At 39.9% G+C, this 16939-nt stretch overlaps 1 protein-coding gene across 3 annotated transcripts in view; it reads right to left on the bottom strand.

Annotated features, from left to right (window-relative positions):
• Positions 1-16939, bottom strand: part of lyn (LYN proto-oncogene, Src family tyrosine kinase) — a 76104-nt gene that overhangs the window by 37321 nt on the left and 21844 nt on the right. For all 3 annotated transcript variants that reach the window (XM_078397401.1, XM_078397404.1, XM_078397402.1), the window contains exons 5-8: positions 8003-8101; positions 7805-7908; positions 5959-6108; positions 1154-1306 (exon numbers count right to left, since the gene is read on the bottom strand). In XM_078397401.1, the coding sequence (XP_078253527.1) occupies positions 1154-1306; positions 5959-6108; positions 7805-7908; positions 8003-8101 (506 nt within the window). The remainder of the gene's footprint in view (positions 1-1153; positions 1307-5958; positions 6109-7804; positions 7909-8002; positions 8102-16939) is intronic.

Below are 16939 nucleotides of genomic sequence, written 5' to 3'. Positions count from 1 at the left end.
GAAGAGTGTCTCTACCCTCTCTGACCACCCTGCACCTCAACACGGCGTGCCATACAATTTCACAAAATATTGCAGGCACAACGTCAAAGTGGTCAAGAGATAGAGTTTTCAGTCTTTCTCATTGTCAGCTGAAAGACTAGTTGAACCTACCGAAAAGTGACCCAAGAACCTAATGGGCAGTCTGTTACTCTATCACTGAATTACAACACACAGTCTTGCTTGGGTACACACACACACACTCAGTTTAGTTCAATTTATTGTCACGTGCACTGAGGTACAGTGAAAAGCTTTTGTTGCGTGCTAACTTAGGGACCAAGCTCCAAGTCATCAACGAGTCCTTCATCAAAATGTGTGAAAGAGCAATCCTTCTCTGAACCATTCAGCAGAAAAAGGATTCTGCCTACCTGTTTCTGCCACACCCGTCCCTATGCAAGCAAAACCCCGAAAATCACTTCTCAAATCAATTCTCACTGAAAGCAGACATCAATGGCAAAATCCACATCTACCTCCACTGTACCAGCACAACCTTTGACCATATGAGAAAAAGTGTGTTTCAAATCCCAGAGCTTATATTTAGAATGAAGCCCCTGGTCAAAAAGATAGTGATCCTCACCCTCTTGCATGCTTTATAGACATAGGCAACCTATAATCCTCTCAGCAGTGATAATTAATGACATTTTAATTTTCAAGTCAAAGATCTTGGAGGAAGAGGAAGTGGATCTAACCATCCGCAAAAGTAATAAAGAAAAGACAGGACAATACAAAAACATCCTTTCATTTCCACAATGACAGTGCATAAACTTTCTCACCTAACCTCCCTGCAGCAAATCTGAATTTTTTTTCCAAAAACATTCCAGAGATTTTTGTCATCTGTAGCAAATATGAACCGGAACTACATTTTTGTTGGCTGCAGCTTTGATACCACATTAAATGCAAAACCAACAAACAAACAAAAAAATATATATATATACAATACATTATCAGCTATTCTATGTAATTCAAAGTATATTCAAAGGTATATATTTCCTGTCATTTACTCCAAAATGTTAAATAGTAGTCTATACTATGTATTTTATTTCAAAACAAAATATTTCCAGTTGGATTTTGTTTTAGAGATTCATGGTATTAATGGAGTAAATTCCAGTCTACATACCCATCCATACTTCTCCAAACTGTCCAGCTCCAAGTTTCTTAACCAGCTTCACAGATTCCCGTGGAATCTCCCAGGCATCTTTATCCCATGGTTTTTGTGGTTTGGGGTTAAGGCAGGACGATACAAGCTTTCGGCACAGACCGTCGGACTGTTCTGGTGAGCAAAACAATTAAAGATCAATCAGTTAATTCTGAAGCATCTTATATAACTACTGCAACCTTAGTTCTATTATATTTATGATCAGCCATGATCATATTGAATGGCGGTGCAGGCTCGAAGGGCCGAATGGCCTACTCCTGTACCTATTTTCTATGTTTCTATATGATGCCCAGAATTTTGTAATGAATGCAAAACATTCAAATCTTTATTTTTTTTTAAAGCTGTTTATCAGCACAGGAACAAGCCCTTCAGTCCACAAAGTCCAAACACAATGCTAAGTTTAACTAATCTCCTCTCCCTCCATATCGATATGTCTATCTAATAGCCTCTTAAATTCACTTGAGTTGTCGGTGGCAACTTCAGCAGGCCATGATTTTATTCTCAGGAAAGGGCAATTGGTAATTAAGCTAGTCCTTTTTAATAGATATGAATCATAACACTGAAAAACAGTACACAGCCATCTGTATGGACTATATTTAAACTACAAAAATGATTCATATGATACATTCGGCATTTTTTTTGCTGTTACAGGAATATGAATATCATAAAAGCACATAGATGCCTGGATTAGAAAAAAAATGTCAAATCAACTGAATGAGCAGCCAAGACAGAATTACAGACAGCAAATGGCCTGACATTTCCAAGGGATGTCACACTGTGGAATTCAGACAGAGCTCCTGCTAAGGTCATGAAATGCCAGTTGGAAAAGAGTAACCTGTCACAGATGGATTGGTGGAATGATACTGAAAATCTAATGCACCAAATCTAGATCCAAGCCTTTCTCATCTATCTTGGATTTCTATGGGAGCCTGAACACCTTTGGAAACTGTGTAAAAAAAAACCACCAAAGCGATGCTTGAGGTGTGGCCCGATCTAAACATGATAGCTTCCTATTAAATTTAGTGATAAAACGAGTACTATTCTGAACAAAATTTGTTTAAAAGAAATATTACATTTTTCAGCTGAAAAACTGTACGAGTTAATAACTAGATGAATGCACTGACAAAACAAATATATTTTTAACATTTTCAAAATTATCCCTTCCTCGGGCATGTGCTGGATATTAAATTGATAAGTAATGGAGGGGTATATTAAGTATACAGCATCCTTAATGTGTTATGGGATATTTTGGAATCGGGACTGAAGTACATGCCTCTGACACACTTATCTGCTCCAAACAATTAAACATGTTTTCAACATTTAAAAATCAAACACTGAAGAACGTCATGATATACAGTCCTGCAATTCATATTTTTTCAAATATTTTTGAATACATAAGATCACGAGGGTGAGAAAGGCAGCAGAGGATGAGGAAAATGATCTTGTAAAATATGCCTTTTTTTGTCATTACCGAGGGAATGATATTCCCAATCTATTTTAACTAATCAATAAATTCTGATGTTGCAGTGTAACCTTCAATTAGTACATAAATTTCAAAAAAAGAAAAGGATTTGTGTAACCAATGGATCTACAATGCTGTAGGAATTTGGAAATCATGGAACACACAAAGAATATGTTGAATGGAAATTCGATTCCTGCAGATGGGAATCTGATTATCAATAGGCCAATTCCTTTGGGATCAGTAATATGAAATGTCTTCGAGGAAATGGGTGGCACAGTTGCATAGCAATATAGCCGCTGTCTTACAGCACCAGAGACCCGGGTTTGTTCCTGACTATGGAAACTGTCTGAATGGAGTTTGTACATTCTCCCTGTGATAGCGCGGATTTTCTCCAGGTGCTCCGGTTTCCACCCACACTCCAAAGACTCCGTAGGTTAATTGGCTTTGGTAAAAATTGTAAACTGTTCCCAGTGTGAAGGACGGTGCTAGTGTATGGAGTGATTGCTAAGTGACGCGGTCGCAGTGGGTCAAAGGGCCTGTTTCGATGCTGTATAAAGTCTAAAGCAAAGTCTAAGTAATTTGGATGAAAATTAGTTACTTTAGCAGAGGGCAACAATTCAGAATGTTCAATATAGCCTTTAGAATGTTACTAATTTAGCTCTATTTTTTTTCTTGAAGACCTCACCATGGCAGCAGAAATGGGGACCCTGCAAAATTACTATAGATACAGACGGCAAAAAAAGATTTATCCAAATAATTCCTGTATCTGTGGTAATATATTGAGCTGGACTGAGAACAGGGTAGAAAGAGGTAGATGGACAATAATTGTACATGGATTTGGACCTTCTAGGTGACAGGGCACGAGTATTGATTGGAAAATTGTGCGACATATGTGCACTTTTTGTGGATAGATATTAAACCAAATTAGACATACTTGAGCATCTGGGTCCATAGATTACAGAGATAATGGGCAGCACTGTAGCATAGTGGTAGAGCTACTGCCTTACAGTGCCAGCAACTTGGGTTCGATCCTGACTACGGGTGCTGTCAGTACAGAGTTTGTACGTTCTCCCCATGATCCGTGTGGGTTTTCTCCGGGATCTCCAGTTTGCTCCCACACATCAAAGACATATAGGTTTGTAGGTTAATTGGCTTAGGTAAAATTGTAAATTGTCCCTAATGTGTAGGATAGTGTTAGTGTTCGGGGATCGCTGGTCAGCATGGATGGTGGGCCGAAGGGCCTGTTTCCATGCTGTATCTCTTATCTAAACTTCCAAAATATTCGTCTGAAATCTGGAAAACATGATGTATTGGGGTTCATACTTTGGGCAAAACATGCAATTTTGTCCTTTCTCAGGTTTCATTTTGAATAGTGTCTGGTTTGCATCTGCTCATATTTGGATGACAAGTTTTAGGAGGGGTGAAAATGAGGTCGGGATTAATTCCCTGCTCAAAGTGCCTTTTTTGTTGAAATTGCCATTGTACTTACCTCAACTACTTCCTCAGACAGCTCATTCCATGTACCCACCACCCTCTGTGTGAAAAGAATGCCCCTCAATTTCCTATTAAATCTTTCCTCTATGCCCTCAAGTTCTTGATTCCCCTACTCTGGGGAATCAAGTATCCACTGAATCTATTCCCTTCATGAAATAATACACCTCCATAAGATCATCCCTCAGCTTCTTGCGCTCCAAGGAATAAATTCCTAGCCTGCCCACCATCTTCCTATAACTTAGGCTCTCGAGTTCTGTCAACATCACTGTAAATCTTGTCTGTACTCTTTCCAGTTTTATGGCATCTTAGCAATAAAATCAACAGAATACTCCAAGTGCAGCCTCACCAACTTCCAGTACAAATGTAACTTCACATCCCAACTCAATTCCCTAATTGATGAAGGTCAGTGTGCCAAAAGCCTCTTTCACCACCCTATCTACCCGTGACACCACTTTAAGGGACCTATTTGCTTTTTACTCCTAGATCCTCAAGTGTGGCCTCAAACTTGATGTGACGAATGCTTCGATTGCACAGAAATTTCCTGTACATCCCCTCCAACCCCCAACCTCCCTCCCCGCATAAATCCCAGCCTTTCCCCCCATGGTGGCCAGGATTTTCCCTTCGCAGTATTTCCCTCCACAACCATAAGGAAACCTAGGAACCCCCACGCCAGTAAGCACAAACACAGATGTCCTGATCTTCCCGAGGTGTGTTCAGTAGTGAATTTCCTGTCTGTGTCCTAAAGTTGAACTTGTCATGATGTCCAGCGGCAGAGTGCCAGCTTGGATTACTTTGGGAAAACTGCCTCCTGAACTTGCCTTAGATTAGACTTTGCACAGATTCAGTAACCTCACTCATTTCAATGGTAAGGAATTGCTGCAATGGGTACGAGTATCTCAGATAACCAGTTAAAAATGTAAATTATATGGAAATAAATGTATTTTAACTTGGTTGTTTTCTGTGTTTTCATTGTCTTTTATATTCTTTAAACTAAACTATATATTTTTAAATAGTGCCTTTTTAAAAAAAAGTTGAATGCAAGAAATTCAACAGAATGAATTTTGTTTGATAGTCTACAAAGCCAAAGAATATGGTTTAGCCAACAGAAGCATTTTCTAGTTTCATTTAGAGATACAGCGTGGAAAAAGGCCCCTCACACCCACCGATCAGGATCCCCATACACTAGTTCTATCCTACACACAAGGAACAATCTACAGAAGCCAATTAATCTACAAACATGCATGTCTATGCAATGTGGGAGGAAACTGGCGCACCCAGAGAAAATCCACGTGGTCACAAGAAGAGAGTACAAACTCCATACAGACAGTCCTGTAGTCAGGATCGAACACGGGTCTTTTTCAAGGTCTTTTTCCTCACATTTCATCTGGGGAAGGTGTTGCTTTACTAATTAAATTTGAGTTTCCTCTGGGTGCTCCGGTTTCCTCCCACAAACCAAAGACGTGAGGTTAGTAGGTTAATTGGCTTCTAAATTGCACCCTGGTGTTTAGGGAGTGGATGGGAAAGTGGGATAGCAGCGAAACTAGTCCACGGGTGGTCAGCGGTCGGCATGGACTCGGTGTGATGAGGGGTTTGTTTCCATGCTGTATCTCTAAACCAAACTAAACCCAAATTAAATTAGAACAAAATGAATAAGGCTCAGTTCAAATAGAAATTAACATTGGCAAACCAATTAACACATATTGTAATTTTATCAACTTAAAATAATTATTTCAATTGTTAGAATTTGCTTTTAACTCTTGTGTATTAATTAACAATTCAGATGTAAAATGCACAAACTGTTAGCACTTACTTTGGTAATGTTTAATTAGCTCATTCAGGTCAGCAAACATAATTCTAGGAGAAATGTAAAACCCTCCACTGTCCAAACATCGAATCTTGTAGTGTTTAACCAAGTCACCCAGTTCAGGGTCACAATCTCTCATCGACAGCGAGTAGCTACCTAGGTAAGGTAAACAAGATTAAAGAGACATTATGAATAATATAAGTACAGTGTGTTGTGCTAAAAGTAAACTATGGCTTTTTGCATTTTATACCCCAGTATGTATCATTATAGTAAGGGAAATTAAACGATCATGCTGTTTATTCAAGGATTATAAATGTATGTGGAAGAAGCAACCATGAATTTAAAACTAGAACCAGTTTTCAGAATATCAGTTCAAATGTACACTGGAAGCAGTAATCCGTTTGAAATTTTTAAAAAGTTTTGAAAACAGAAGGATGTCCACCAAGATAATTGAATATGTTGTGTAGGAAAGAACTGCAGATGCTGGTTTAAATCGAAGGTAGACATAAAAGCTGAGAATTTCTGGTTTGATGTATGCCTATTAACATATTCAATTAAGGTAGACACAAAATGCTGGAGTAACTCAGCGGGACAGGCAGCAACTCTGGAGAGAAGGAATGGGTGACTGAAGAAGGTTCTTGACCCGAAACATACATCAAACCAGAAATTCCCAGCTTAAGTTATTTCACACCAGTTCCCACCTTTATGTTACTGTCCTTTAATTAAATGTAATATTTCATTAAATGGGTTATTTTCTTTTGTGATGCATTGCTATGTGTAGTGATCTGTGCTCGTAGATCACAAAATATATTTCCAACAGTGCTTTATTTAAGTGACAGTGCAGTTAAAAACTAGATTTTCAAACTTCTCAAATTTTTAATACCACAAAGAAGTTTAAAAACGAAAGTTTATTGATTAAATTAGGTGGCCAGACACTTAAACAGTTCAAGCAGTTTCTAGGACAACAATCCACCTTAGACCCCAATGGTAATGATGCGTCCCAGCACCTTTTCATCTACATAGAAAAACACTGCTTTGCACAACCATGGCACTGAACCTATCATGTAATGACAATGCTTGGCCATATCCTTTATTGGTTCAAAATGGATAACCCTTTGTTTATAATCCATCTGCCATAGTCGCTTCTCACTTTATCCTGCACAGCATGGATTGAATTAAGGCAGAATGGACCAGAAATAGACATGCACCTTTAACATCCCAAACCAGAATTATTGAATGAACACCCCATGCCCAAACTGAAGGTTATTTTTGGTGCTATTGAAAACTAAACTTTCCGAAGCACATCCTATCTTTTACAATGTGTTTACCCATCTTTGTATATATTTTAAATTGTGCAGTTTTCCTGTGTGCATGCGATAGTTCAAATAAAAAATATTCATGATTTACTCAACACAATGTTCATACAATCCCGATGTTGTGTATAAGTTCTTTAGTGTATTGACTTTCAAGATGGAAATTTGGGGGAAAAACACAGATTCTGGCAGGACCAGTTAACAAAGCACAAAATTATGGAGCATAGGATGGGCAATCGGGCATATTAAAACAAAAGATAGACACAAAAAGCTGGAGTAACTCAGCAGGTCATTCAGCATCTCTGGATAAAAGGAATAGGTGATAATTTGGGTCGAGACCCTTGATCAGTCTGAGGAAGGGTCTCAACCCTAAATGTCACCTATTCATTTTCTCCAGAGATGCTGTCTGACCCGCTGAGTTACTCCAGCTTTTTGTGCCTATCTTCTGATTAAACCGGCATCTGCAGTTCCTTCCTACGCATATTAAAACACGTTTCCTCAATGAAATGTGAAAATTGAAGGCAAAGTTAAGGTCATACCTTTTGATGTTTCACTCTCCCTAATGAGGAACGAACCAGATTTATTTCCAGGTGCTAGTAACTGTCTCTCTGAATCTTTGCGGTTGATATCCTTAAAGAACCACCTTAAAAAATAACGAGAGTGAACATTTAATTTGCGTGTGATATCAAGCAAAAATGAATTGCACTTTCTTGAAGTTTAAAACAGTAATAACATACTCTTCAGTTTCCAGTGTGTTGACCGCTGCTACATAGTTACTTGGAATAAACCCTTCTTTCCTAGTTGCTAGAGACTTGGCTCTCCACCATTCACCATGCCTGGAAGAAATATTTATTAGATTAGCACAGTTTTTAGGCATTAAAACAATATACTGTCCACAGTCTGGTTGTTCTCTGTGCCATTTCTTCACAATACTGGATTGTCCTCCAATAATAGATAGTTTTACTGAGGCACTGAAACCTAATCATTATAGTTGGCAGCCTGCAGCTGGTCCTTGGCTTATTCCTCATCAATATCACCCTCAAATCTCACGATGGTAGAAATCGCTGACAACAAGCTGATGTCAAGATGTGTCGAACATTTCTTCCAGCTTTGCAGCCAAACAACAGACTTTTCAAATTTGAAGAAAGGAATAGGTGACTCCAAACGTCACCTATTCCTTTTCTCCAGAGATGCTACCTGTCCCACTGAATTACTCCTACTTTTGTGTCTAACTTTGGTGTAAACCAGTATCCACAGTTCCTTCCTAGACATTTCAAATGGTGTTTCTGGTCAACTTCTGTTCTATACCCATTGGTCCAATCAGACAATGACCTCTGCCAAGTAGCATATCAGGGTCACATCCTCACCAGTAAATGGAAAGCATAGGAGAGATGGCATCCGAGCACCAATTTTGGAATGCTAGCCTGATACATCATCATCATCTCCGCACACAATGGGAAAGGAACTTCAACAACTAAAGGGCATGTGCGACTTTTGGTTAGACACAAAATGCTGGAGTGACTCAACAGGACAGGCAGCATCTCTGGAGAGAAGAAATGGGTGACGTTTTGGGTCAAGACCCTTCTTCAGACTAGAGTCAGGGGAAAGGGAAACAAGAGATATAGAACAAATCAATGTTAGGATGTTTATTCTATCAAGTCAACAATGGTGGTAAGATAGACAGTAACTAAAGAACATGTATGTGGGCAGTCAGACATGGGAATAGGATTGGAGAAAAGTAAAATAAATATCTTAAAGGGATAACCTTGTAAAAGCAACCTCGTCAACTGTGCAGACCAAGGCTTCAAAGTCCACTGATATCTATTTGTGTGAGCAAGTGATATTAAAACATGGTTTGTTGTCACTTTGGCGTTCAGGACACGACTGACTAAGCAAATAACAGAGTCAAGCCTAACATTGGTGTTCCAATACCGTGATGGGTTTTTGATTACATAGCCCAACAAAAACATTGTACTGCACACAAGAGTTTTTAAGACAGCGAGTAATTCTTTGATGAATAGCGACTTGATTTGTTATTTTTGATGCAATTATTAAACTCTTATTTCAAACTACTGAAGGATTTATCAAACAAAACTTAATTTTGATTATAATCTCTGGGGGAGGGAGCATTATTTAATATTTGTTCCTATAAATAGGAAACTGTTTATATTGTCTAAAGGACATGATTCAGCCAGAATTCACACGGCCAAGAGATCAAACCCACATGATACACTGACATTTGCCAAGTTAGCTGGCGTCAAAAGGAAATGCATTGCTGGTCCGGAAATTTCTGACATCTCAGGAAAGATAGTGTGCGCACGCGTGTGCGTATGTAGGAGCACCCTGTTCAAAGACTGGACAGAGTAGGACAACAGGGAGAGAGGACTGTTGTGGTCGCTGTCTCCAAAGCTCCAAGGGTTTTCATTTCTAAAGTACTCTAGCATAAGAAGACTGACCGAAAGTGCACCACGTATGGGAGTAGGTGCAAAATACTTGCAGGGAGATTAAGAGAAGTAACGAAAAGCTATGTCTGAAATGATCGCTTATTTTAAAGGCAGGGAAGGAAATGTCCAAGCCAGTTTCTTGCTTTCTTAAAATGTAGGCATCAAATCGTTTCTCTTCCTCTTTCCCAGATATGCATACGAGGCAAGGCACACTTGGTAGATTTTCAACAAGATTTAAAATTAGTTTACCCCACATTCCTTCCCATCAATATAATTTAGCAATCTTCATTTTTGAGCATGGGTGAAAAGTTGAGTGCCACTGACGAAATGATTGGGTGCCGATGAAATATTGCCTGTTTCTGGTCTGGACAAAATTCAGAAAACACGTTGCCTTGCGCAGTATAAGGTGCCATTTCCCCTTTATATTTCCTGTTCGAGTGGGGGTAACATAGCAGTCTGAAAAAAAACATCTTTTGTCTGCTCTTTCTGTATGTGGGAGACTGAGATAGAGTTGCTAGGTTTGTCATTAAAACAAAATAAATATATTGGCAACATCACCTCAGCATTTGATCCGGGCAAGTCTGATACGAGTCATTAAAATTTGGTTCGTAAGTGTTCTTTTAACAGCTCAATGAAGTGAGCTAAAGGGAAAGCATACAATAAAAGAACAAGGCTAATTCTGTTCTATTGATCATTTTTTCTAAAAGTAAATTGTGCAACTACTTTAAACCATGTGAAAGACACAAAATGCTGGAGTAAATCAGTGGGTCAGGGAGCATCTGCAGAGAATATGGATCGGTAATGTTCTGGGTTGGGACTCTTCTTCAGACTGACAGGTGGCGTTTTGGGTTGGGACCCTTCTTCAGACCATGTTTAATTTTAAACAATGTGAAAATGTGTTGTATTATTGTGGCATCCTAGATTAAGCATCATTTATACTCCAACATAAGAACATCCAACATTAGGAGCAGGATCAGACCATTCTGGGCTCCATGTTATAGGAAAGATATTGTCCAGTTTGAAAGGGTTCAGAGAAGATTTACAAGGATGTTGCCAGGACTAGAGGGTCTGAGCTATAGGGAGAGGTTGAGTAGGTTGGGTCTATATTCCTTGGAATGCAGGAGGATGAGGAGTGGTCTTAGAGAAGTGTATAAAATCATGAAAGGAAAAGATCAGGTAGATGTACCGAATCTCTTGCCCAGAGTAGGGGAATCGAGGACCAGAGGACATAGGTTCAAGGTGAAGAGGAAAAGATTTAATAAGAATTCGAGGCGTAACTTTTTCACACAAAGGGTGGTGGGTGTATGGAACAAACTGCCAGAGGAGAGAGTTGAGGCATGGACTATCCCAACGTTTAAGAAACAGTTAGACCGGTACATGGATAGGACAAGTTTGGAGTGATATAGACCAAGTGCAGGCAGGTGGGACTAGTGTAGCTGGGACATGTTGGCTGGTGTGGGCAAGTTGGGCCAAAGAGCCTGTTTCCACACTGTATCACTCTATGACTATTTGGCCACTCAAGCCTGTCCCATCATTCAATTTGGTTATGGCAAATCTGTCTCAGGTCTCATCTTTTCTTGTGTACCACTTCCCAATAGCCCTCAGTTCCCCAGATCTTTCAAAAAATCATCTTCCAGTAATCTAGTCTCAGCAATTTTCTAGGTTAGAGAATTGCAGAGATTCATCGCCCTCCACGAGAAGAGGTTCCGATGCATTTACATTTTAAATCATCACCCCCTTATTTGAGTTTTTCTGACCAACGAAAACATCTCAACATCTACCCAGATGTAGGGTCCGGACCCAAAGCATCGACTGTCCATTTGTCACCATGGATGCTATGTGACCCTAAGACATAAGAGCAGCATCCAGCCCATCAAGTATGCTCTGCCATTTGATCACAGCTGTTCTATTTTTCCCCTCTCAACCCCAATCACCTGTCTTTTACTCGTAATTTCCAACGTTTTTGTTTTTTTTGCTCAACATCGATCCTGTCTTTCCTATTTAGGATCTTGTATGTTTCAATAAGATCACTCTTATTTTTCTAAACTCTAAAGAATACAAATATAACATTTTGAGCTGTATGTGGGAGGACAAACCAATATAGGCTAAACAAGGTAAGGGCAATAGATTTCATTCTCTAAGGGATACCAATGAACCAGATGTGCTTTTACAACAATCTAGTAATTCTATAATATATCATTTCCGAAATTACATTTTCATTTCAAATTATTCACCCATAACTTTTTAAATGCTGATGAATCTAACTTCTTTACCCACATGATATCACAACAGCCTCATCATAAGATTACTTAATTAATTTGTCAGCAGCTGTTCAGTCACAGTACCAGAGGTCAGCTCATTCTTTAAATTTGAGTGAGAAACAAACATTTCACTCCCCCCCCCCCCAACAGCTTTTTAATCTCACTCAGGTTTTGTGAACTTTCATTTACTTTCTGCTGGCATATTGGCAAGGGACTTGGTGCTTCTCACAAGTTAGTGCGTTCCTGATTCCAGTGCAGAAATACAGAACATGCTAGGAGTCATGTGCAGTGCCTCTGACTTCCCACTCCACCTTAGGACTCACTACCGAGAATTTTTTTTATTGAGTTGAGGGAATGGATAAACTTCATTCTTCTCAATTTCACACCAATTGTGGCAGTCATATCTATCACAACCCATTTGTGGCAGTCATATCTATCACAACCCATTTGTATTTTTGTTAAATGGTACAAATTTAGTTGCTTTAGATTATTTTGTTGCACGTTATGTTTTAATTAACTAACATTAAAACATAACGTGGGGTGGCGAAGTGCAGGAGCTGTTGCCTAACAGTGCCAGCAACCTGTGTTTAATCCTGACTACGAGTGCTATCTGTGTGGAGTTTGCACGTTCTCCCTGCTCCGGTTTCCTCCCATACCAACGATGGTCAGGTTTGTAGGTTAATTGGCTTCTGTAAATTGTCCCTTGTGTGTCGGACACAGAACTAGCGTGCAGGTAGTTAGTTAATGGTCAACATGGTCTTGGTAGACCCAAGCGTCTGTTTACACACAGTATCTCCAAACCAAACATTCAGTATTTTAAATTAAATTTTATTTAAAACTTATTTCAAATCTATTTCAATTGATGGGAGAAGTGTCTATGGTCAAACAGTCATCAAACAATGCAGGGCTGAGCTCCAATGCTGCTGCCCGAGTGCTCACTGATGCCCCTTATTGTGTGGCCTCGATGTCCTTGTAAACCACATGGCAACAAAGATTACTGCAGCAATAGGAACAGCATTGGGGCATATTAAACACCTCAGTTGTGTTGAGCACAATGCATGCCATTAAGCATAAATTGGACTCCCTTGTACTTTCAGGAATAAATTTAAATAGTCTAGTATATCACTGTTTGGACAGGCAAGACTGTTGTTGAAATTTAGCTAAATGAAAAATACATAGGAAAATAATCAAGTGCAAACAAATTATGAAAGAGATTATTTAACCTTGGGACACCCGACATAAAAGCTGCAAACCATGAGCAAACAGCAGAGATTGTCAGGCAGTTTGTTCAAGCTTTTATGACATTATTTATTGGCATGAAAGGCACACACAACTGGATTGTTGTTTGCTGAAGAAACAAAAGCAGCAAGGTGAGCTGCACTCTGCACATAACCAGATCGAGGGAGTAGTAAGGGTGATAGAGGGTTGTCCATCTGCATCATGGAACAACAATGCTGCTATTCTGTGAAAGGAATCAACAATACTGGATTTAGCCCTGGTTATTTTGAAAGAGTGAACCCAGATAATTTCAAGTGAAACAATAGATGCTAGTGGACTCTGCGACTGGCTGTCCAAACAGTGAAAGACTAAACTATTTAAATTTATTCTATAGAAATTCTATGCACAGTGTATTTCTATATGGACTGGTTTTTCAATGAAGATATCGCATATATCACTTGTGCTTTATAATGGTTGAAAGGCTTTTAAAAATCAGGCACACTACAGGAACGCAGCCTCACCGGGTCATGGAAACATAGAAAATAGGTGCAGGAGTAGGTCATTCAGCCCTTCAAGCCAGCACCACCATTCAATATGATCATGGCTGATCATCCAAAATCAGTACCCCGTTCCTGCTTTTTCCCCCACAAAAAAATCTCCCAGACATACTAGGGAACAGAGGATCTAGGGAGATAGAAATGAAAGAAATTTGTATTAGGCGAGAAATAGTATTGGGTAGACTGATGGGACTGAACGCTGATAAATCCCCAGGGCCTGATGATCTGCATCCCAGGGTACTCTAGGAGGTGGCTCTAGAAACCGTGGATGCATTGGTGATCATTTTCCAATGTTCTATAGATTCAGGATCAGTTCCTGTGGAATGTTATCCCACTTTTCAAAAAAAGAGCGAGAGAGAAAACAGGGAATTATAGACCAGTTAGCCTGACATTGGTGGTGGGGAAAATGCTGGAGTCAATTATTAAAGAAATAATAAAGGCACATTTGGATAGCGGTAAAACAATTGGTCCAAGTCAGCATGGATTTATGAAGGGGAAATCCTGCTTGACTAATCTTCTGGATTTTTTTTGAGGATGTGATAAGGGAAATGGATGAAGGAGAGCCAGTGGATGAAGTGTATCTGGATTTTCAGAAAGCCTTTGATAAGGTCCCACACAGGAGATTAGTGGGCAAAATGAAAGCACATGGTATTGGGGGTAGGGTATTGACATGGATAGAGAATTGGTTGCAGACAGGAAACAAAGAGTAGGAATAAACGGGTCCCTGTCAGAATGGCAGGCAGTGGCGAGTGGAGTGCCGCAAGGCTCGGTGCTGGGGCCGCAACTATTTACAATATATATATATATTAATGATTTAGATGATGGAATTAAAAGTAACACTAGCAAGTTTGCAGATGACACAAAACTGGATGGCAGTGTGAACTACAAAGAGGTTGCTAGGAGGTTGCAGGGTGACTTGGACAGGTTGAGTGAGTGGGCAGATGCATGGCTGATGCAGTATAATGTAGATAAATGTGAGGTTATCCACATTAATGGCAAGAACAAGGAGGCAGATTATTATCTCAATGGGTCAGATTAGGAAAAAGGGAAGTGCAATGAGACCTGGCTGTCCTTGTACACCAGTCACTGAAAGTAAACATGCAGGTACAGCAGGCAGTGAAGAAAGCTGATGGCATATTGGCCTTCATAACGAGAGGATTTGAGTATAGGACTACAGAGATCCTTCTGCAGTTATACCAGGCCCTGGTGAGACCACATCTGGAGTTTTGATCTCCTAATTTGAGGAAGGACATCCTTGCTATTGAGGCAGTGCAGTGTAGGTTCACGAGGTTAATCCCCAGGATGGCAGGACTTTCATACGAGGAAAGATTGGAAAGACTGGGCTTGTATTCACTGGAATTTAGAAGGATGAGAGGGGATCTGATAGAAACATACAAAATTATAAAAAGGACTGGACAAGCTAGATACAGGAAAAATGTTCCCAATGTTGGGGGAGTCCAGAACCAGGGGCCACAGTCTAAGAATAAAGGGGAGGCCATTTAAAACTGAGATGAGAAAAAACGTTTTCACCCAGAGAGTTGTGAATTTGTGGAATTCTCTGCCACAGAAGGCAGTAGAGGCCAATTCACTGGATTAATTTAAAAGAGATTTAGGTAGAGTTCTAGGGGCAAGCGGAATCAAGGGGTATGGGGAGAAGGCAGGTACGAGTTACTGATTGTGGATGATCAGCCATGATCACAATAAATGGCGGTGCTGGCTCGAAGGGCCAAATGGCCTCCTCCTGCATCTATTTTCTATGTTTTCCCCATATCTCTTGATTCATTTAGCCCTAAGAGTTAAAACTAACTCTCTCTTGAAACCATCCAGTGAATTGGCCTCCACTGCCTTCTGTGCCAGAGAATTCCACAGATTCATAACTCTCTGGGTGAAAAAGCTTTTCCTGATCTCAGTCCAAAATGGTCTATCCCTTTTCTTACATTGTGACCCCTGGTTCTGGACTTCCCCCAACATCGGGAACATTTGTCTAAGTATCATTTGATAGTGCTGCTCATGACTCTTTCCAATTGGTTATACGTAAACGTTAAAATGAATTATGATTAAATAAAGTGGATTTCCCCTGCTTCCTGAGGACCGGATATATCTAGGCAACTTTGCATTGCCAGATAAATGCCAGTATGCTCTACTTGTACTAGAATAACTTAGCTGGAGGAACAGGAAGTTTGGGAGCACTGTAGTTTAGTACTCCAATATAATTGGAACGAGATATCTTTATTCTCATACTCAAATGCTCTGTAGCGTGCATCTAATCCCAAGAAGCAATTTCACCAAGTAGGCACCTCGAGTCAGTGTGGAAACAGACCCTTCAGGCCAACTTGCCCACACCGACCAACATGTCCCATCCACACTAGTCCCACCTGCCTGCGTTTGGCCCATATCTCTCTAAACCTATGCTATCCATGTACCTGTCTAAATGTTTCTTAAACATTGCGATAGTACCTGCCTCAACTACCTCTTCCGGCAGCTCTTCAATGCACCCACCACCCTTTCTGTAAAAACATTACCTCTCAGGTTCCTATTAAATTTCCCCCCTTACCTTAAACCTATGTCCTCTGGCACTCGATTTCCTTACTCTGGGCAAGAGACTGTGTGTTTACCCGGTCTATTCTTTGCATAATGTTGTACACCTCAATAAGATCACACCTCATTTTAAGGCAAATCTATTTTTGCTCTTCACACGCACTTCTACTTTCCTTATTGAAACACTGCAATTGCCACTGGGATGTTGGCAACTGTGAAGAGGGAGATTTCCCAGACTGCATAAGCAATGAACTGGTGGTCACAAGAGACCAAACGATCTTGGTTACAAACTGAAATTCAACTTCACAACAATGGAGCAGATTCCATATTACAGCGATACTCCAACTTTCTTGCAGAAAATGGCTTACAGATTAATCTGGAATGTGAGAAGGGATCCAAAATGCAAGTGGAGTACGTGGAGCTGGTGTTAGGGTCTAGAACACCTGGGATTAGGAACCTGGGCAGGATTGTGACAAGAGCTAGAGTTGGGGACCACAGTGCTCAACTATTTCCCACTGCCTTCAAACTTGCTGAATTCACTGGAAAATTCATTAAACAGCTGTTTTGTTTTTTTTAAGTGAAATAAAAATATGTTTAGACATGAATAAAAGTAACATCCAAAAGCCCAGAAAATCTGCAAGTCTGGCATCATAGTC

This window comes from Rhinoraja longicauda, chromosome 4 (assembly GCF_053455715.1).
Source record: "Rhinoraja longicauda isolate Sanriku21f chromosome 4, sRhiLon1.1, whole genome shotgun sequence".
NCBI classification, from domain to species: Eukaryota; Metazoa; Chordata; class Chondrichthyes; order Rajiformes; family Arhynchobatidae; genus Rhinoraja; species Rhinoraja longicauda.
The sequence above is the reverse complement of the archived record's forward strand: the minus strand, read 5'-3'. Positions and strand labels throughout refer to the sequence as shown.